Source organism: Perca flavescens, chromosome 24, assembly GCF_004354835.1.
Source record: "Perca flavescens isolate YP-PL-M2 chromosome 24, PFLA_1.0, whole genome shotgun sequence".
Lineage (NCBI taxonomy): Eukaryota > Metazoa > Chordata > Actinopteri > Perciformes > Percidae > Perca > Perca flavescens.
The window spans coordinates 11,167,377-11,190,099 of NC_041354.1; the positions used below are offsets into that span (position 1 = coordinate 11,167,377).

General features: G+C 42.2%; 2 protein-coding genes across 3 annotated transcripts; both read right to left on the minus strand.

Moving 5' to 3' along the window:
• Nucleotides 1–6,004: 6,004 nt before the first annotated feature.
• On the minus strand, nt 6,005–8,625 carry LOC114551187 (thymosin beta-12). Of its 2 annotated transcripts, none has more exons than XM_028572353.1 (3): nt 8,518–8,625; nt 7,168–7,280; nt 6,005–6,915 (listed from the first exon to the last, which is right to left on the minus strand). In XM_028572353.1, exons 2-3 carry the CDS (start codon nt 7,265–7,267, stop codon nt 6,884–6,886), a joined length of 132 nt encoding a protein of 43 aa, XP_028428154.1. In that variant the 5' UTR covers nt 7,268–7,280; nt 8,518–8,625; the 3' UTR covers nt 6,005–6,883. The 2 variants fall into 2 exon arrangements, with proteins under 2 accessions (XP_028428154.1, XP_028428153.1); XM_028572352.1 differs by lacking the exon at nt 6,005–6,915 and adding an exon at nt 7,000–7,025 and having other exon boundaries at nt 7,144–7,280.
• Nucleotides 8,626–9,887: 1,262 nt separating this feature from the next.
• LOC114551077 (ribose-phosphate pyrophosphokinase 2) lies at nt 9,888–21,145 on the minus strand. The gene is made up of 7 exons (XM_028572147.1): nt 20,808–21,145; nt 17,272–17,455; nt 14,792–14,890; nt 13,774–13,898; nt 13,325–13,498; nt 11,325–11,484; nt 9,888–11,134 (listed from the first exon to the last, which is right to left on the minus strand). Exons 1-7 carry the CDS (start codon nt 20,927–20,929, stop codon nt 11,042–11,044), a joined length of 957 nt encoding a protein of 318 aa, XP_028427948.1. The 5' UTR covers nt 20,930–21,145; the 3' UTR covers nt 9,888–11,041.
• Between the last annotated feature and the right edge of the window lie 1,578 nt (nt 21,146–22,723).

Consider the following 22,723-nt stretch of genomic DNA (forward strand, 5'->3'; position numbering starts at 1 on the left):
CCGAAGGTAAGAGTTTGAACGTATCTTCATGTTCTGGAAGGCACGGAAACTCTCCAGTTGCCTCTCTGTCAGCTCGACAAGATTTAAGCTGAATTGTCTATTTTACAAATATTAGTTGTTCTTCATGTGGTTGACGTTGGACGGTGATGGCATATGGCTATAAGTCCCTCATCAGGATCAGGATATCAACTTGCCGGGCTCTGGCCTGCTCGGCTAGCCAGCTGGCCGGCCAAGTTTTCAAATGTATACAGAGTAAACACCGGGGAAAAGATGGAGAAGATAAGCTCCAGCTAGCGTGACTATCTCTGCAGCCATCTCATGATTACGAGTTGCTCATCAGGATTGGGAAATCAACCCGCCAGTCTCCTGCTGACTCTGCTAGCCTTGCCGGTCGAGGTTTTCACATGTAAACATCAGAGTAAACGCAGACGAAAAGGTAAGGATGGCTATCAGCTACGACCTATGGCTACAATTTTCGAAATAAGCGGACAAGCTAAACCATCTCCGCGTCCATCTCCATCTCTACATCAGAGATGGGCACCGAGGCCAGCGTGGAGGAAGTGAACGCTGACTGCGACTTCTCTCCTGGGCATCCTGCCAGTGTGCAGGCGTCGGACGGTGAGCCTCCGTGCCTGCAGTGGTTTCCAGCGCGATGTCGGGAGCTGTGGTGTACTTTTGCCGATACTTGGCCAGACTCTTTTTCTGTGCGTCTATCTGACGGCCCCATTCTGCTTAATGATGAATCATGCACAGGAGCTGATGGGATTAACATGAGCCCGGCTCCGCCCTCCTACGTACTTCCGCTCAATTTTCCTTTTCCTTCAGCACTCTGTCTAGGTTTTGCGGTATATTCTTGGGTTTTCTCCGGCCGAATCTTTGGCGGTCCAATAAGCGACCAGAGGGAGTGGCTGGGAACGATGACGTTGAAGTCCTGCGCTAGTTTGAGTTGTAGTTACGTAATGGCGGCGGAGAAAGATGCGAATATTCGGTCCGTTGTGGCAACGCTGCCTGATATCCAGAAGTTAAAGCCCGAGCAAGAACAATCTTTGCTGAGTTTTGTCGGTGGCCATGATGTTGTGGCCCTCCTGCCCACGGGGGTTCGGGAAAAGTTTGATTTTCCAGCTCGCTCCGTTAGTGGTGAAGGAGTTGACTAAGGCGAACGCTGGCTATGCTAAGCCGCCGTCACGACCGAACGTTAGCGATTAGTTCCTGCCCAGATCCAGAGTGGCTCTGGGCAGATCCAATAGTTTTAGACTTCAACAGAGTACCCGCCTTCAAGCAAGTTAACACTTGTCAATGGAGAGTGGCCAGACTCTCTGTACTAATGAAATGTACCAGAGACTGGTAGGACCAGGCTAGGATAACATATCACTGGTTATATGATTTCATGTGACAAATTTTGAAATAAAATTGACTGATTGGTCGATTAATTGCGGAAGGTAGTTTCCCAACCTTTGCTCTCGGGATGATGAAGAAAACCCAAATAAGGGCATGACATGACTAAGCTTGTTATTAGCAAGGGGGCAGTAATTAAGCAGCTCCCTACTGGGACTACCAGGGTAATTAACACTCATGATCAACATTCTTCCAGCGAGCTACTGGGCCTTGGAGAGTTTTTTGGGCGCCACACACTCTTCTCAGGTTTAAATTTCAGAAAGCAGAAAAAAACTTGATTTACTTCTGCTGAGCTTCTTTTTAAACTCACAAAAGATTCTGAAAATAAATGTCTGGTCCTTTTAGTCCGTCCAAAGCAGCGTGTGTCTCAATCTTATATTTTGAGAGATGTGAAAAGGGGAAGTTTTCTTTTTTTTTTGTGATGCTGCACAGCGAAGTACAGATAAAAGTCATGTTTTAAGGTTCAGGAAATTAATTTTTTTTGCACTCTGCAATTTTAATATGTATTTCTAAATGGACTGCAAATCGTCCAGTTATCTAACCACAACATAGAAAGCACCACATGTGTTGCTATCAATGGATGTTAACTCTAATTTTGTAAAAGAGAAACCAAAAGTGGCAGGTGTCTGCAGCAGCAATATCATCTCCTGTGAGGAGGAGGGGGGGGGAGGAAGAGGAAGAGGAGATGCAGAGAGGGTGCCTGAGGCGGGGGAGGGAGGGTCTCGTCTGCGGCATGGCAGCCACCGCCTCTCCACTCGGAAATTAAAAAATGTCAAGGCTGTCGCTCTGTATAAACCCACGGGGGACGGGACAGCAGCCCGCAGAGAGCTTCTCTGTGTTGTCGCACCTCGTGGACGCACAGAGGTGACTCACGCACGCATGGAGGCTCATGTGTGGTCACGCGTGCGCGGCTGCGAGCTGCAGAAGTCACACTCTAAAGTCTCCTTTGTTCACACCGTCGGTCGTCACCTCCGAGTGGACGCTTTCAGGCCCACCTCATCAAGTCACAATGAGTCGATTGGACACACTGGGATGCGCTTGGCTCTGGTGTACATGGATCGATTCTGCGCAATGCGTTTGGCTAATGCATTTACAAGCGATATGAAGCACCATTTAGAGAGCATTGATCGGGGCCAGACTAATAGAGCATGTCTGGGATAATCAAACCCAAGCTACAGACTGGCAAGCTCAGCCTGCAGCTGCAACGTTGGGACCACGCCCCGCGCTCTGCCCCACTGAATCTTAACAGGCCAGCTGTACTTTTAACGCATCAGTTTGATGGTGCAATTAGCGGTCATACAACTGTTAGCGGTCATACAACTGTTTAACCGACTTTTACCGATCCTCAGGTTGTGCTGTAAATTACCAATTAATGCAACAAGAGAGCTAGCACTGACGTCTAGGTGGTTTCCAGCTGTTTCTGTGCTTCCTGTAGCTATAACAGTGCCCGTTTGCTCGGTCTTCCAGAAAGCGTTGGCTCATGCTGAGTGTTTTGCTCTCCTCTATTTCACCGGACTTTGTGTGTCTTTGTTTCAGAAAAAAAAAAAAGAAGTGCTATTAAAAGTTAGTTCCTGCTTCCCGGCTAACTCCGGATGCAGAACAGCACTTATCTGTAAACACATTGCACAAAGAGGACATGACTGGTGAAAAAATGTTGAGGCCTGTTGCATAAAAAAACAAAAACATATCAATGCGTGTACTTAGCATGAGGATCAACACTAACAATGTATGTAAACCGATACTTAAAAGGCCCAATGCTCAGACAACTGAGCAAAATGTCCAATAAATTGAACCAGTGAACTTTGTTGGATAAACCCACTCCTCTGTTCAGTTTCATCATATCACTTATACTTAATAACTAATAACTAACTAATCATAATAACTGACAGGTCTACATTAGACAAGAATAAAGGAAATCAAGAAAAAAAAAGCAAACCATCTTCCAGGACTAATAGATAATGTTAATGTTTTAAGTTAATGTAGCTCATTGACGCTGTCCAGTGAAATACATGTATTTGGAGCTAGATAAACTAAAGAATTAAGTGTTCCTTTATGGCTATAATATAATATATAATATATTGAGGGAAAAAAATGCATTATGGCAACAACTAAAGACAGGGCTGCTTCTACGCTTACTGATTTGCTAAAATGGATTTCTTTTGCACTACTACCACCTAAGAAAATACAACAGCATTGTCCTGTATGTATGAAGAAATCATGGTATGCCATTCTGTTATGAGCATGATCGGGAAAAAAACCCAACTAAAAATCATTCCTTTGCTTAGTTTAGGGTTAAATGTCATCCATAAGCCGGCGCTGGGGTCCCCGCAGCGCCTCGATAGCTGTATTTAATTACACTCTGGAGTCACATCCTATGAGCTTAAAATACCCATGGCCCTCGAGCCTTGACACAAGGCTGCTCATACCACGTATGCTTGTCATTGCCATGTGTCGACTGGACTCGATAACCTTTGACACGCGGCTGCAGAGAAGGAACAAATGTTGCATATTTGCTGGGTGCAGCTAATTTTGTGTGTGTGGTTTATTTTTAAATTTTTATTAACATCAGACAGCTGAGATAGCCAGAGCTCAACAATGACACCACTCCAGAGAGAACTGGTTTGGACAGGAAACCATAATAATGACACAAAGATGCCGCTTTAAACAGGGTTTTTCCTGTTTAGTCCCCTATACTTTCTGTTTGTATCTCTGCAGCCAAAAGACACCGCTGCGTTTTTAAAGCTAATGTAGCTCCTGGGTGTGTAGTTGCCATGGAAATCGAACAGCAGACCCGGTGTTTGTCTCTGCCAGCGAACGATAGGAAGATAATTGACTCAGTGGGCCGGCTCTGAGGAAAAAGCAACCTGCAGATACTATTTACCACAGATAAGAGGAGGACACTTGGCGAATGAGCTGTACTACCGATACGTCGCCGCTCATTTATTTGATTTGAACCCAGTACTGCCTGCTGACGGAGCTTTCACTGTGGCACGTGTGCATTCTCTAAACATTAATCGATCAACCAACCAATCAGTCACTCCCTCGGTTAATCAGGACAGTTGCAAAGACAAGAGGCTGCAGGAGACAGATGGTCAAATATGTCTAAATGCAGAATGTGCTGCGTTCATAATCTCTTAAATATTCAACAAATGCCAGCAGGGAGGGTTTAATGACGAGTGCTGAGAGAGAGCAGTCCCCACGAGGATAACAAGCATCCCACCGCCCAACCCCAGAAAGTGACTCAGCAGCAGCAGCAGCAGCTGTTGCCGTGGGTTACCAGGCACTGCACAGTGACTCCACCCAATCTGCCGCTCCACCTTCAATCCTCTGTCACTTTATTTTATTCTGTGAAAGCTGCCGCGCAGGCCTGCGCGGAGCCATGCAGCATGCAGAGGGGAGACGAGGTGACGTGCTAATCCCATTTGAGGGAGGACCTGCGAGGCTTTGGCCTATAGGCTCCCTGCACTAGCCCCACTAACCTCCACATCTCCCCCCTCCTACCTCAACGCAGATTAATGCCCTATTAAGAGCACCTGATTTAACACCAATCCACTTACACGTAAGAGTTGCAGGCCTGAGATCGATCTTACCATTGGCCTCGGTAGAAATAGCTGCGTAAGCTTGATGATGATGATGATGATGATGATAAGGAAACACACCTACAAGAGTTAAATACTGCAACGAGGATGCATCTGACATGCTTGAAACTGTAAATTCATGGCCCACGTGATCCCTTCATCCTTGCTGATAGCTTTAGCATTCAAAATGCTACCTTCATGCGGACTAAACACAGTCACATCTCAATTGAGCGAAAGTACCATTACATATAGGTATTAATGCATGCCGTTTGCAGCAGGACATGTCAGTGATGTCATGCTAATGACATTAAGGCTTTGTAGGTGGTGGCTAATTTAGGACGAAGGGTTGAGTAAATCTCCCGCTAAGGATGTACTGTACTGTGGTGTCCCATAAGCCACTCACTGCTCACCAATGAATCACACCAGATAACAGATGCATGCACAGTGTTACTGATTCACCTTGTTCCCATTTTCATGCTTTTTATAAGTCCTTCATACATTTAAAAAAAATATATAAAAAATAAGAGCATATAGCTAATTCTGGGGTTTAAAAGTCCACAGTAGGAAGAGTCTACTTCCTGGATTGCAGGACTGGTTTCTCTGCAATAGTCGCTGTAAAATGAGCTGTGTGCTTACCACAACCTCTTGAGAGAAGACCTTTGTGACAGATGGTTTAACAAGTTGCTTTCGCTTCCCTCCTCTCTCTACACACATACAAATTCATGTCCTGTGCTGGTAAAGCCCTGTAGGGCTTGAGACATTTAGCCTTTTAATAGTGCACAGCCTCATCCCTAAAGTAATTCTAAAAGGATTGTTTGGCATCTGCAGTCTAAGTGTGAAAGGTGGGTTAGGCCAAGACGAGCAGTCTTAACTGTAAGCTACAATATTAGGTTCGCAAAAGTACAACTGTACTAAAAATGGAGTATGACGACTGTGATGAAACGTGCAGCGGTGTCAAAAGGATAAAAGAAAAAAAATAAAGAAAAATTGTGTTGAGGATTTGTGTGAAAAAGCACTCGGCATCACAGATCTTTAGTAACAAATTCTTTTATTATTACAACATTTCACGGTTTCCCATTTCTGGTAATGGTTTGTGACAGAGGCAGAGTAACATGACTACTGGAACTCCTACTGTTGCAGACAAATGGAATCAATTGCCGGTATATATATTTTTCTCCTTCTCCTCATTCGAGACAGGTTGCAACACAAAAGCTATCCCGATCACTCCGACAAAAAGGGCGTTACATTTTTTACCGTAAATAAAAAAGGTCCGTTTGAGCTTCTCCCAGATCTAGATGGAATCCATTACATTGTCATCCTTGTGTACATGCAAAAGAAAAAAAGCATTGTGACAGACAACAGTATCAACTTTTTTGGGCATTTACATTTTTGGCCAGCGTACAAACAAAGTTGTGCATTTCCCGAAAATTAGAATACGAAGAAACAAAAAACAAAAAAGCTTGACGCCTTAACTTGGGTGCAAAAAAGCAGCCACACAGGAAGTTGGGTGATGGGCGTGTGAGACAGTGATGGGCTTCCTGGGACGCAGGCCACGCCCCGTCCCTTAGGCCTCTCTGCTGCGTGCCAAGGCGGTGTTGAAGAAGAGACGTGAACCTTCTGCTGTTCCCCCTCCTCCTCTTACAAATCCTCATCATCCTCATCGGGAAGATGAGTAAGAAGGTGGTTAAGGTGGTATTTGTTGAAGGGACGGGGCCGGCCGGCCTGACGAAAGCATCATCCCTCCGCAAGCTGCGCAGCTTGGTTATTGTCGTCGTTTCATAATTTCGGTTACAAAGTTATACAGCTAAAAAGAAGTGACTGAAAACAAGGCAATGCGGGAGGAAGGGTGGGGGCAGTGGGGTGGGGTGTGGGTGGGGGCGGGGAGGTGTACAGTGCATGACGGGAGGTCTTCACGACGTCTCTGCCTTCTCCTGTTCGATGGCTGTGGAAGGGAAGGAGATGTGAGATTCCTAACATTAAGACCATACTGTGCCAAGCTCCCATTTTCTTACACAAGTGTCAGCAAAGAGCACAGAAAGAGTCAAAAGAAATTTTTATTTATATATATATATATATATATATATATATATATATATATATATATATATATATATATATATATATATATATATATATATATATATATATATATATATATATATATATATATATATATATATATATATAGCCTTACTTTCTTTTGTAGGCAGGGGATTCTTCTCCTGCGTCTCTGTCTTCTTCAGCTTGGTCTTGTCGAAGTTGGTCACCTCTGAGATGTCGGGCTTGTCGCTCATTGTTGCAGGTAGTCTGTAAAAAAAAAAAAAAAAAAAAAAAAAAAAAAGGGTCAGAAAAGAAAGCCCACTCTTTAAAAACAGAGACCACGTGACTGACTGGTACCAATGCTGAAACCACAGGTAAGCCAGACCAACACATTACGTCAACATATATTTCTCTAATGTAGATTGATGAGGTTGTTACACAATGTGCAAGCAAAATCCAGAGAACGTGGTCCGCCCTGACTTTTTGATCAGGTTTAGGGCGTTGCCTAAAATCTCAGTGGCCCAAAAAGAAAAAAATATACACATCTATCAGTTGTCCAGTTTAACTACATGCGCAACCGCAGACTACTTTTCCCCCCCTCTAATGTGCGTCCGCCTCCCTTTGTTCGCCTACGGAGCTACCCAGCGTGATTTGCCTGCCATCCGTCCCGTTATCCGACACACAGCCCGGGATACTGCACACAGAGGACAGACAGGCTGCTCCAGACAATGAAGCCAGTCCAAATCCGACATTTACATAACAACAGGAGTTCTAATGCTGGGCTGACGGAGAGGGGAGAAAAAAAAGAGAGAGAGAGAGAGAGAGAGAGAGAGAGAGAGAGAGAGAGAGAGAGAGAGAGAGAGAGAGACCGCATGCTCATGTGCAAATATCTAATAAAAAAAAAAAAAAGGATGTAATCTAGGAGGTGAAATATTGATTTAGGAGTGTCTACTCAGGGGCTAACCACATGGAAGGTGTGCACCATCCGCAATTCACTTGTCACGTACATCTCGCCTTGGGGTGCAATCTGAAGGAACCACCGCCCAGATTGGCGTTTTTTTTTTGTGCACAGTCACGTTAAGTCTGAAAATCCAAAGTTGAACTCCACTGCTTCAAAAATATACCCACCAGACGTGTTCATGCCCAAATAAAGCGCGTAACATCATATCATTTTAATAACGGAACCATACTGCTCGACCACAAAACTGCAACAAAGGAAATGCGTGAATGTGTGCGCTTGAGACAAAGACATGCCACACGTGCCTCCCCTGCGGTCACATTTAACGGTGTTATTCGCTAATCAATACAAATATATATATAAAAATACACAAACTGCATTCACTTAAAACTGGTATTCTCGTATATATTCTGTCCCTGGTTCATCCATTTGGCGCAACATGGTTTCCCTGCGCCTGGATCCCATTCCTCACATGAATCCTACTCTCTTCTAGCTGCAGGCAATAAAAGCTCAAACAATAGAAATGATTTGTTGCATGAAGCTTACCGATGCGTTGGCTGATGGCTGGATGGTCTCTGGTCAGTGCGTTGCAGCAGTAGTGGCGCGTCTTTGCGCAAGCGTTAGATATAGTCAGAAATATGCTAATGACATCTGACATCACCAGTTCCCATCCTCCGTATCGCCCCCTGCTGGAGAGACACGAGCCCCCCCATCCTCATGCTCAAACCAAACACAAAAAAAAAACTAAAAAGGAGCCTCATATTATCTCCCACAGGAAAGAAATGTAAAAAATAAAAAAATAAAAATGGATTTATTGTGTTTCTTTGCTCTGCAGTGGCCACGTAAATGACCTTTCATGTTATCGGTGTTTTATATCCTACATGGCAGCCCTGAACTTCAGTTTTTCGTCTTTATAGCTGTTCTACTTCTAATGTATTATTAGTCCAACTGCACTCGATGTGAAAATGACTCTAGCTGACTTCAATGGCACCTTATTTCTCCTCTTTACTTGTATCTGTCTGCACATTAATATAGAAAGAGCGCCCCCTGGTGGCAATGTAACATCCATCCTCATTATATGCCTCAGCACATGAAGGCAATCCAGTGTGTATGAATAGATGAAGTTCAATTAAAAATAAATACTAGATTTGATCTTTTAAAACTTTGTGTGTACAGAGCTGTGAATGTGCCAGCAGCTGCATCAAATGACTGCGTACCGCAACTAATCAAAAGGTCTTTGTGCATCCATAATTAAGCGGTTGTTCAAATTACTGACAATTCATTAGCGGAGTTAAGTATTCAGATAGCAATTCATGTAGAAATACTCTATTGCAAGTAAGAATCCTGCATTCAAACTCTAGTTTTACCCTTTTTGAGCCTCAAATAGTTAAAACATTTTTTTGATGTAAAAATCTTGTCAGATAAATATAGTGGAAAACGTGTAAAGTAGCAGAAAATGGAAATACTTACAGTACAATACCTGACTTTTATTTAAGTATAGTACTTGATTAAAAAAGGTACACCACAATTGATCAAAACAAATCATTTCAACAGTTCTTAGGGTTTCAAATGACAAAATAAAATAATCTTTACATAGTCCACTTCCTAAAATGTTCTGGGATTTTCTTTAGTTAACCCTCAGCATCAAACTCATTACCACGCAATAAATCAAAGCCTTAAAGCCCTCAAAAAGGAGTTAAAAATTATACCATTTTATTCATCACATTTCTAATCAAACTTGCTGGGCGTTCACTATAGAGGGATGTTATTGAGTTGCATTATGGGAAGTGTAGTAGGCATCATTTTAGTCAAGGGTATCTCAAGTTTCTACTGCTGCGATCTAACAATTTAACTAAATTGGTGTAATGTTCCTTTTAAATGTACGAATTAAAAACAGGAAAGCACAGAGAAGCATCTGTAAGCCATTGTCAAAGCTTTATTGTCAAAGAAACAGCTCTCAAGGGTTAACATAAAAAAAAGAAAGAAAGTTAAATCACGCTTTTCCACCAAAAAACGTTTTTAATTCAACTACAGGCAAACAGTGAAACCTGCCTCATTCAAAACATAAGTGACCCGTTACAGCTGTGATGACAATTTCACTCATTTTTAAGACAAATTACGGTAGAAATCATAACACTATAACAAGCTTAGGGCTCAACTTGATTTCATGACCTTTTGGAACACGGGTAAAACACCCAATAACACCTCGTATTATACACCTTTAAATCAACAACAGACCTTGTCAGTACATTTTCTTTTTTTAAAGCACAATTATCAAAAGGACAAGCTTGTCATACAGATGACCCACCGATGGGTGACAGCAGCTTATGGTGGGAGAACAGTGCAGAGGTAAGAAGCATCGGCACATTCACGCAGCTCACTAATAAAAAAGAAAACAAAAGTGAGTAAATTAAGTGTGTATCTTTCATTTGACTCCTGTTTGTGTCTGTGGTCAGATCAACACATTTTAAACTGTGGCCTGATGATAGCACTAAGCAGAAACTTTTACAATCAATATAGCATTTAAGGGTTAGGCGATTTTATGTTAATACTTTTAGCAGCTGTTAAAGCAAAACGCTATTCCACATTCTTAACTATTTTTTATGATTTTTTTAAGCCGAATGGGCCAAAAATATTTCTCATCACATGACATAGTGGAATGCTTCGTTTAACGCCAGTTCAATATGAGGTACAAATAATACACAGTTACATAATGGAGCCTTTGGTTAAAATGAAGGCCAGGCCTCGGGTGATCAAGGTCGGCTAGACTGAAACTGAAAATAAAAATAAAGAAATAATAAAAATAAACAAAAAAACATATCCATAAATACAAACTTGGTCTTCAGAGAAGGACGTGATAGGTCGCTCTGTCTCCTGGGTGAAAATGTCAAACAATGTGTGGCCATGACATTTGAAACAGTCATACTGAGGTTGGCCAAAAACCATCAGGCCTCTTCTCGAGCCGATTCTGGAGGATATGTGGCAACCAAGTGGCAGCCAAGTGGCCCAAGGGGGTGTGGGGGGGCGGGGGAGGTCAGGGAGAAGGCCGGGGGTCACCCTCTCTCATTCTTTACAAGGGTACGTGGCTGAAGAGGTAGGACACTGACTCGCCGTTGTGGGTTCTCCTGATCGCCTCCGCCAGGATCATAGAGATGTCGATGACCTGGAACAAGTCAAAAAGGGGAGGAAAATAAAACCTCATTCCTAAATATTTCACCATTTCTTTCTGCACATTACATCTACTGAATGCCTAATACCGTCCTGTGTCCGACAAGTGTTGGTGCAGCCTTGAAAACCAACACGAGGCACATATTCAGGGGCAGAAACCTGTGTAACTTTGGGTGTATGTGTACCTGTATTTTGGGGCACGCCTTCATCTTCTCTTCCTGTGGGATGGTGTTGGTCACCACTACAGCTTCGAACGGGGCGCTGTTAATGCGAGAGATGGCGGGGCCCGAGAAGATGCCGTGTGTGAGGATGGCGTAAACCTTTACTGCGCCCGCATCAATCAGCCTGAAGGAGAAATGAAAGCAGTTTAAAAATGTATTAAAGAGAAAATGCTGAATTTATTCTACTTTACGTACAGTGGTGCTCATAAGTTTATGAACTCATGCCAAGTAATTAAAGAATTACAAAAAATCCAACCTTTAAGTACACCAATATTCTTTGTGAATGAATAATATATTGTACATAAATAAATGTTCTTCCTTAAAATACAGGGGGCAGAAGTCAGTACACCCCTATGTTAAATTCCCATAGAGGCAGGCAGATGTTTATTTTAAAAGGCCAGTTATTTCATGGATCCAGGATACTATGCATCCTGATAAAGTTCCCTTGGCCTTTGGAATTAAAATAGCCCCACATCATCACATACCCTTCACCATACCTAGAGATTGGCATGGGGTACTTTCCATAAAATAATCTACTTTCCATAAAATCATCTCTCAATGCAAATCAAACCAGCTATTAGGCTAACTGAAATAAAACCATGCCAATCTCTAGGTATGGTGAAGGCTATGTGATGATGTGGGGCTATTTTAATTCCAAAGGCCAAGGGAACTTTATCAGGATGCATAGTATCCTGGATCCATGAAATAACTGGCCTTTAAAAATAAAAATCTGCCTGCCTCTATGGGAATTTAACATAGGGGTGTACTGACTTCTGCCCCCTGTATTTTAAAAAGGAAGAACATTTATTTATTTACGATACTTTATTCATTCACAAAGAAAATTGGTGTCCTTAAAAAAGTTGGATTTTTCCTAATTAAGATCAATTTCCAAAAGATGATTTTTTTGATCTTTTTTGTCAACTTTAACATGGGTTCATAAACTTATGAGCACCACTGTATATGTGTAGGCCATTCTAAAACTTCTTCCTTTTCTTTTAAAGCTTTCTACAAGGTGATGAAACTACATCAGATTGTCTTTCCCTCTTTCATTTGACACAATTTTAATACTTTAATTACAGTTTATTGACTTGCATAACCTTTCAGCTGAGGTTGTACTGATTTTAGGGATATAAAAAGGATTTCAAGATACTCCAAGGAATGACATCACAATAAGCAAACATACCAATGTAGGCACTGGCGGACCGTTGCAGAGTTCAGAAGGGTTAATGGATCAAAGGTGCAACACCTCAACTGATAAACAGCACCCTATCAGTCTCATGCTGCACCCACCACAGCCTAGCCTGGTGCCAAGTCTGCACAGTGTTCAACACTTAAGACTGGGATCCCAATTTCAATTCAGACCAAGTCAGTTTATATTTTCGTCCCGTGTTAACAGGTCAGAGCTTACACACTGCCTGTGTGACACGCGCGTCTCAGGAGTGGTTGGAAGCGTTTCCAGGCAAAATAGAATAGGAAAAGATGTTTATATGTCATTTAGACACAAATACATATTAATAAGAGACATGTTGATGTTTGAAAGTCTCTAGGTTTTGATATAAATGCAGATAGATAAATGGAATAAAAAAAAATAAATAAATGTATTTTCTAATATTGCACCTGTCAACACAGAACGAAATATTCTGTAGCCTATTTTGGCGTCAATACTGCCAACGTTGTCTTTGCTATAATCAAATAAGTATATATTTATGTTTAACATGGTATTTCATTTTATCAATGGGAAACATACATGTGTCCAGACAAGGCTAGCAGCAGCAGCACCGCGTCAGACACGTTTCTGGTGTGTAAAGACACAGAAAAAGCAACGCATATGACACGCAACAGAAACGCCACGCTCACGCCACGCAGCCAGTGTGTAACCGGCCTAAAACCCAGCCACGGCCATCACACGTCACAGACTAAATGAAAAAAAAAAAAAAAAAAAAAAGGGTCGAAAGGACACTGACTTGTCGGCGGCGTGGCAGATGGTGCCACAGGTGTCGGCCATGTCGTCCACCATGATGGCCACGCGGTCCTTGACGTCGCCCACCAGCACCATGCGGTCCACTTCGTTGGCCTTCTTCCGCTCTTTGTGGATGAGCGCGAAGTCCACGTTCAGACGGTCCGCGATGGACGTCACGCTGGACAGAGGAACAGGGAGAGAGGCCCGTTAGATGCCTTCAACTGCTCGTCAAACAAGGGGCTGACTTGCGGACTCTCCATTTGACCTCGTGGCGGCAATGACCTGGAGCTCACCCTTCAAAAATGGTGTAAACCAAGCAGTAATCTAAAGAAACTTCCGCACGTTAACAAGGTTTTTGCGGGCATCTCTGAATATGAACACCACGGTTGAGGAGCCGAGTCCAACGACTCACAGTGATGTCATGGTGTCCCTAAAAATCTCCCTGTATCTTACCGTTTTGCTCCGCCGGCATCGGGGGACACTATGATACAGTTTTTCCACTCTGGAATATTTTCTCTGATCCACTGCAGGACAGCGGGCTCTGCGTAAAGGTTGTCCACGGCGATGTCAAAAAAGCCCTGTGAAGAAAGACAACGGCGTGAAGCTCCCAATATAAAAAATATTTTAGGTTTAAAAACAGTCAGTCCAGGAATACACACTGCCTGTGGCACAAAGCCACTTTTAATAATATGAAAACATTATACCGCCTTCCCTCGTTTTAACCCTTGTGTTGACTTCGGGTCAAATTAACCAGTTTTTAAATTTGTTTTATATCAGAAAATATGGGATGTAGAAATAAGCGCTGAAAATGTGTAGAAGAAAACTTTTACAATTTAAAAATGTTGGAAAAAGCAAAAACTAACTGTGGAAGACAACACAAGGTTTAAGAATTTAACCACACGGCAATTTAAAGAGCAATTCAAAATCATGTGTACGGACGGTCTCTTTATTGCATTACCTAGTTTTCTTCCTCTAGACCCCGAGAGTTGTTAAATACCTATGCCGTTTCCTGGGATACTCCACCCCTGAACCACAAGGCCATGTCATAAAATAGAGACATCCCCGGACATCAGTGTGGACTGTACGGAGTTGCAATTTATAAAAGACACAGAGAGCCTGAGAGGGAGCCAAGTGAGAGTAGTAGTAGAAATACTAATTCTACTACAACAACTACCACTACCATTACCATTACTGAAGCGCTAGCAGTTAATAATGTCAATCAGTGCAAGTGTTGGGGGAAAATTGACATTCTCCTTTCCATTCATACCCACTATTCTGAAGCATCGCTAAGCTAAGCTAGCACTTCCTACGTGCTCTTAAACCTCCATTTAGGCCGTCGGATAACACAAAATAAGTCATACCAACTAAAGTTCTTTAATGCCATCAATGAAACGAAAGCTAGCAGCAGTTTGTTACACAAGCTTTCAATGAACTACAGACATGAAAACCCACTGCAAAGCCGTGCACTGACCTGGATCTGTGAGGCGTGGAGGTCCATCGTGATGATGTGGTCGGCGCCGGCCACGGACAACATGTTTGCCACCAGCTTGGCTGATATGGGTGCTCGGCTCTGGGACAAGCATCAAGACACATTCGCTTGAGGTAAGTAAGTAGGAAAAAAATATTGGAACTTTAAAAATACTGGAAGGTTTTTCCTTTTCTCCCCCCCTTTTTCTTCTATGCAAATCATTGTCAAAATAAGATTTTATGTGGACTTCAAAATTGATTTCTCACCTCCCAATTATCTTAAGTCTTACGGGACAGCCTCCGCTTGCTAAGGAATGTTTTTTTTATTTTATTAAAGCACCCTGCTGTGAGCTCTGTCTTACTGAAAGACGCTTTGTCATAACTTTACCTGTGACATTTCCATTGCAGCCTTAAAAAATAAATAAAAATACTAATGACACTGTTCACTCAAGGAAAGCCAACGCGGCGTAGATGTACACGTCAGGCGACGGGCTTCAGGGCTTGTTGACAAAACACTTGACTACCCGCTGATGGGGGCTGAGCTTGTGATCGTCAGAGTGCCTCAGAGAAAAAGGCTGACTAGACTCTTACTGCAACCCGATGAACTGAACTGAGCCTGAAGAGTCAGTGATAAGAAATTCCCTTTTTTTTATTTATTTTTTTTATTTAAAAATGACTAAACAATAATGACAGGAGAATGAAATGTGAATAATAATAAAAAGAAAAGTCCTGCAGGAAGCCTGAACACCTGTCCTGTACCCCCTCAAGGCAACATGTGGATGAGGTCCACCCTCACATGTCCCACCCTCACGTGAGTAGGCTCGTCTGCAGGGGGAGGTGCCGACTAGCGGAGCTCTCTCTTGTTGCGTCATACGGACCTGATGTGCTTTTGTAGTTACACAAACAACCGAGGCAACTCGTGATAATAATTTACAAGATGAGCAGGTTGCGTGAAGCAGTTTCTTGGAGCCGCTGGAAGGCCTGATGGGTCAATTCTTCTTAGGTCTTCCGAGCAGAACGCGGCTAAAATGGCAAATCGGAGCACTGGAGTAAAAAAAAAAAAACCGCTGTTCACGGTAACATTGTGTACATGCGAGTTTTCCCCATTAATACACTACCGCAACATTAAGTAATATTTCCATCTGTAGTGCTACAGAGGAAATACTAACTATCATTTATCCACATCATATAAACATTTTCATAAAAGGCTTTATAACAAACTGTAGATGCAGATGTAAGGACATTTTTTTCTATAATTGCCACTGTTCATCATACCAACTACCATAATTATTATGAATCCTATTTCTGTATACAGTGGTGCTCTTAAGTTTATGAACCCATGCTAAAGTTGAAAAAAAAAAAAAAGAAAAATAGGAAAAAGCCAACCTTTAAGGACACAAATTTTCTTTGTGAATGAATAAAGTATCGTAAATAAATAAATGTTCTTCCTTTAAATACAGGGGGCAGAAGTCACTACACCCCTATGTTAAATTCCCATAGAGGCAGGCAGATTTTTATTTTTAAATTAATAATAATTTATTGGGATGAGGATCAGCACCTCTAAATCTGAGGCCATGGTTCTCAGCAGGAAACCGATGGACTGCCTACTCCAGGTAGGGAATGAGTCCTTACCCCAAGTGAAGGAGTTCAAGTACCTTGGGGTTTTGTTCGCGAGTGAGGGGACAATGGAGCGGGAGATTGGTCGGAGAATCGGCGCAACGGGTGCGGTATTACATTCAATCTATCGCACCGTTGTGACAAAAAGAGAGCTGAGCCAGAAGGCAAAGCTCTCGATCTACCGGTCAGTTTTCGTTCCTACCCTCACCTATGGTCATGAAGTCTGGGTCACGACCGAAAGAACGAGATCCAGGGTACAAGCGGCTGAAATGGGTTTCCTCAGGAGGGTGGCTGGCATCTCCCTTAGAGATAGGGTGAGAAGCTCAGTCATCCGTGAGGAGCTCGGAGTAGAGCCGCTGCTCCTTTGCGTCGAAAGGAGCCAGTTGAGGTGGTTCGGGCATCTGGTAAGGATGCCCCCTGGGCGCCTCCCTAGGGAGGTGTTCCAGGCACGTCCAGCTGGGAGGAGGCCTCGGGGAAGACCCAGGACTAGGTGGAGGGATTATATCTCCAACCTGGCCTGGGAACGCCTCGGGATCCCCCAGTCGGAGCTGGTTAATGTTGCTCGGGAAAGGGAAGTTTGGGGTCCCCTGCTGGAGCTGATCCCCCGCGCGACCGGATAAGCGGACGAAGATGGATGGAGGATACTACGCATCCTGATAAAGTTCCCTTGGCCTTTGGAATTAAAATAGCCCCACATCATCACATCACCTTCACCATACCTAGAGATTGGCATGGCGATGTCTAGGTATGGTGAAGAGTATGTGGGGCTACTTTAAGTAAGCAAGTCTTTTGTAGTATTCTCTTATCATAGGAATGAAAAATATAACGCTAGGATTTGTGTCGGAGTTATGACGTGTGTGTCTCTACCTTGTCCTTTTTGTCCTGCCGGGCGTAGGGGAAGCAGGGGATGACTGCGGTCACACGGGACGAGGAGGCAATCTTGCAGGCGTTAATCATGATGAGCAGCTCCATCAGGTTGTCGTTGATTTCGCCGCAGCCGCTCTGCACGATGTACACGTCCTCGCCGCGCACGCTTTCCCCGATCTCCACACTGTTTGAGCGACAAAAGAGGGAAAGGCGTCAGCTTTAGGGGTTGTACTCAAGAGCTGATGGGAGCCTGGAAGCAGTGCGTCTAAATGAAACCGATTCTAAGACTTCAGCACATCTTTATCAACAAGCAATGACAAGTTGTTGGCCACCATTAAACCATCTCTAGACAGCAGTATTAAGATGTTGTAATAAAGCCTTTTCAGGTTATCATTCCGTTTAGTATAAGAGCCAATGAGATATCTATGAGTTATAAGTGTTGACCCACAGTAAAGTTATGTATGACACATCTGCCTTGAAGGTTAAGAAACAAGTTTGGGCCAAGTCCCTCTGCTCATCGGAGGATGTTTGAAAAAAAGAGAGAAAAAAAAAAGGAGAACTTAAACTGCACTGCAACAGACACTGAAGCAGGCAGCACGTGTGTGTGAAAGCATTCCTCTGTTGTGGGGGAGGGGGGCGGTGACCAGGCCCTGGTCATGTGATCACGTGATGTGTACAGTTGTGAAGAGTGAGAGTGTGTGCAGTCACAAGCCCAGTTTTTTTTTTTCCTTTTAAAAAGAGGCCAGCCCTTACAAAAAGGTAGTAAACCTCTGCAGATAAAGCTGCGACTCCCATTGTTTAAACTCACCGACTACTAAAGCCATACTCGCAACCAAAAGTAACAATGGGGCTAATTAGGAGACCGTTTGGACACAACTGGGAATGCCTCGATTTAAAAGAGGATTTTCCTCATCTATGAATCTATCGAATTATTCACTCAATCCATTAATAAAAGTGAAAAAGCGTCAATGACCACCAGTCCAAAACCCCATACTGATCACATTAGCCACAAAGGCAGCAAATCCTCCTAAAACTTGATAAGCCAGTGTTAAGCAAGCAATTTCTTTCCAGTCAATAAACTAAATGATCGTTCGCTGTTTAAGATCATCAGCTATAGGGCCATCTTGAGTTCTGGTACCAATAACATTTAGTAAAATGTTTAAGTTGCCGCACAAGACATTCAAATCCTAAAAGATTACTCTCTAAATCAGAGTCCATCTGTTCAAAGAAACCCTAAACAAGAGTACCAATCGGATCACAAGTCAATGGCAACTTTCTCTGTGCCACGGACACATTTTGGTCAGTGCAAAGAAAGTATTATGGTTCAATAACTAGCCCTAAAATAAGCGAATATTCTATTCCAGACCTGAAAAGGAAAAAAAAAAAAAAAAAAAAAACATTAAATGTTCAAACTGTATGTTGAAGCATTCAGGATGAACAGCCACCTAGAGAAAAACATTTTCTTGCTGCAGAGGCTAAAATTAACAGCAGTCAAGGTGACACAACGTGGGAACAAAACAGAAAACAAAAACAGTGACGTCTTCAATACATACATTACCAATGTGGGCTCTTTTTTTTGATATTCTAAATCTTCCTGAATGTACTGTATTTATCAGTTTATATACAAAGAGCACCCGAGCAAACAACAGTGTCAATAGAATCTTTATTTGGACATTTCTCCCTGTGCAAACAAACAGCACGTCTTTCCAAGGAATGCACTCCCTCTGCGTGGGTCCTTGACCTCTGAGAATCAACCTGGCAAAACCCGTGTTGGAGCTGTGAGAAGAGACATCATTAGGGTAGCGTTCTCACCTCTCTGTTATTCTGCGAGGATGAGAAAATAATCTTTGTTTTGCACGTCGCCCAAACAGCTGCGTTCCCTAGAGAGAACCCTGAGCACAGATAATCAGAGTTTTCCCTGGATTTTTAGAGTTGTGGGTGGAAACATTACCAGCAGGGAGGGGATTTAAAAAAAAAAAAAAAAAAAAAAAGGGTTACGACACCTTTACAAGACCCGTTTAACCGAGAAAAGTAGCATTGGAAAGCAATCTGCAGTTTCATGCAAATGATGGATGCTGGATGATTTTATCCAGAGTGCATTGCAATACACTGAGTGCATCAGTGAGTGACCACAGCAGGAATTAAACTGGATCAGAAGAAGAAAAACACCACTAATGCCGTGCATGGTTTCGTATTACTCAATCAAAAAGCATAACATGCACTTAGATGGGATGGTTAGAACAGCACAAACACATTAAAATAGCTGCAGCCTCGGATAAACGGCGTTGGGATGAGGTCAGGTCAAGAAAGTTGAGCAAACAAGCCATTCGCTAAAAAGGTCATTCTGCAGAGGTTCAAAAACAAGCTACATGGGTTTATAAATGACTCTGCTCACTGCCAGGCAGTTCAATTATTACGTATAATAATTGACTATGTTTATATTAAACGAGGCTAACTGCTAGCGTGCAGTCAGTAATTCAACTAATGGTTAGCTTGGCTGCTTTGGAAATGAGCCTAAACTAACTGCATGTGACTTAGCTTCCCTTGCAAAACAGGCAATAATGAGAGCTACCTGTACATATCTTTATTCTTAAATAACTGCAACTTAGTTCAGAGACAATATTTGACATTTATTACCTCTGTCTAAGTTACTACGCTTGTAACTGCAGTGAGCCACGTCATTGCCTGTGGTAAGCCATGTAAAATAAATCCATTTTAAATGACAGTAAGCGAGCCCGCTTACTATGCTTCTTTTCGGCAGAAATTGGGCAACATTGGGGCCTAACCCTAAACCACAGCGTTTAAAGAGGTGTACCATCGCCTGTGTCCATTTGTAACATTGTGTTGTAACATCAACACGTAACAGTATTCATCTAACGTTAGCTAGGAGAAGACTTTCCAAGTGTCTTGTCACGTAACATTCGGACTGTGCTCTAAATGCTTAGCTAGAGTTAACATTTTAACGGGGTAATTAAACAAGCAGCTAGCTAGCTAGCTACCTTCACTCTTATAAAAAGGGGCTATTCTACAAAGTTCAGCTAGACTTAAACGAGGGGCTTTGGGGAAGACTTTGCAATACATGTACACAATCTGGCCTGGTACTTTGTGCCTCCTCCATAACGTAATCACCCATCACACGGGAAACATACGTAACGTTAGCGTAGTTAGCGTGATATTTTACGTAATTTCTAAACTTCTCTGGTTCTGTCAGTCCGCTTCATTTGAACAAATAGCTAGCTACTAAGGCATACGTGGTAATTAAAAACTCAACTAATATGATTACATGTTAAAGTTAACGGTAAAGCTGTCCGATAAAGGACGCACATATGCTCGCTTGCTAGCCTGGTGTGTTTACATGCAGCTAGACTTTCCAGCTGAATAGTAAACTATTGTTAGCTTCAAGCTAACCACATGTGCTACCAAGGCTGGAGCAACATGAGAAGCTATCCGCTACAGCAACACAAACGTGCACCTCGCGCTAATGTCAAAAGTCAAGAGAATAATAAGCGTCGTCTACACATTAAAATTGTACTCGCCATGTCTCCTGATTGCTGAATTTTTTCGTTATCACTTTGCCCAGCTCTAGTCCCAGTCGATCAGCCACTTTCTGGGACAGGTCGTGGTGGGAGCTCCCGCTAAAAAGCACGATGTTAGGCATGTCCGTAAAACCGCTGCCGTTTGCTTAACAAAGGAAAAGAAAGGAGAGTAACAAAAATACGACAGGTAGACCCACTCAAGGGTTATGAAAATGGAAAAAATAGCGTGCTAACGTTCCAGCCTTAGCATTGCACTGGTTCAGCACTGGGGTGGCGAGCAGAGAGGAAATTTCAGGTCAGTATTTGCATAGTAAAAGGGAAGTGCCCTCCTCTCATTGGTCAGTGTAGTGCTGCCTTCACACACACGTACACTTATTACGCTGCTGTATTAGTTATCAAACATACGAATGCCTATTTTTGTTGTAAAAATGTGCTTTTAACTTGGTGTTTTACTTATTTTTATTACTAACTTATCTTATTTTCCCTGATGACGCTCTGTTTTATTATTTTATGTTAGATGTTGTTTTTTACTTGACTGTTTTCATCCTGTTTCTCTAAAGCACTTTGTAACCTTATTTTGAAAATGTGCTTGTAATTAAATAATTTGAAATTTGAAAAAAAAAAATGATGTTGTTGGAGAACAAATGCAGTGCTCATATGTAGTCCAAAACTAATTTGTTTGTATTTCTTTTATTATTATTAATTTTTGCTTAGTCTTTCATAATCATAAACAAGTTGTTTGAATGTTTCAACTTGTTCTTTTGGAAATAATAATGTGAATTCTTTTTTCTTTTGTATCATTGTCTGGCATTTTAGAGAGGAGAAGGTCACCTGATAGCTGATGCTTTGGACATTTGTGATATTGGGTCTGGTTTGTGGTTTGTTATTAGATTTTCCACTCAGGCAAAAGTCAGCTGAGACTTGATGCCCCTCTTACAGCATGTCTTTTTCATTTCAGTGGTGACATACTTTCTAGCATCATTGCTGTCATGTGCTGCTAGGCAGCACGTTTACTGTTCTTCAGATCCAGTTCAGGCCAGAAAGTGGAGGAATTGTATTGGAGATATCCTATAAAAAAAAAAAGAAAAAGAGGAGGGTTTTGTTTTTCAGATGAGATAAAGGTTAAGCAGTTGCCCTGTCTTTCTAAAAATTCCAAGAATTTAACTACAACCAGCACTACTGATTTATACTTGCATTGTGCTAACATGGACTTTGAGTGATCATTTCACTGAAGTGACAGAAGCAGAAAGATGCCAAAACTGCTTAGGTATCCGTCGGTCTGATAATCTGATTTTGCAACATCAGTTAGATAATCTGTCAGGAATTAAGGAGAGATACCACACTTTAAAAGTCTTCACAAGCGATAAGAGAATCTGTTAATCGTGAGGATATCTGTTGAATGGATTTTGCCCAGACGGCTTGTTATTGATGTGAAAAGTTCCTGAAAAAGCACAAAAAGTTCCCCAATCCTTAACTTTTTTTTTTTTTTTTTACTTGAAAAATGAAATAACACAACTACAGATTGATGTATTTTTCAGAAATATATTTTATAGATGTCAGAGATGAAATGTCCAAAGCGTAGGTCCCAAAGAAAGGTAACATTTTTCATCAATAGAGACAAACAACAACAAAAATAACGTTTTTTTACCATTTACATGTAAACCAAGAATTGCTCTTGAGCCACAGTGGTTATAGAACTGGCCGAGGTGGGTGTGACAATCAAACGACGATGCCCTTTTTACCCCCCAAACCTTTCTCAACTGATATCTGCCTTTTCTCTACTATATTAGTGCCCGCTCAAAAACCTTTGAAAGAGGAACATTCTTTGGGAGTCTTTTTTTTTTGTAAAGGTGTGGATGTAGCAGAGGTTTGGCAGAGCATGTTTCTCTTTAACAAAGTCCATACATGTTGTAAGA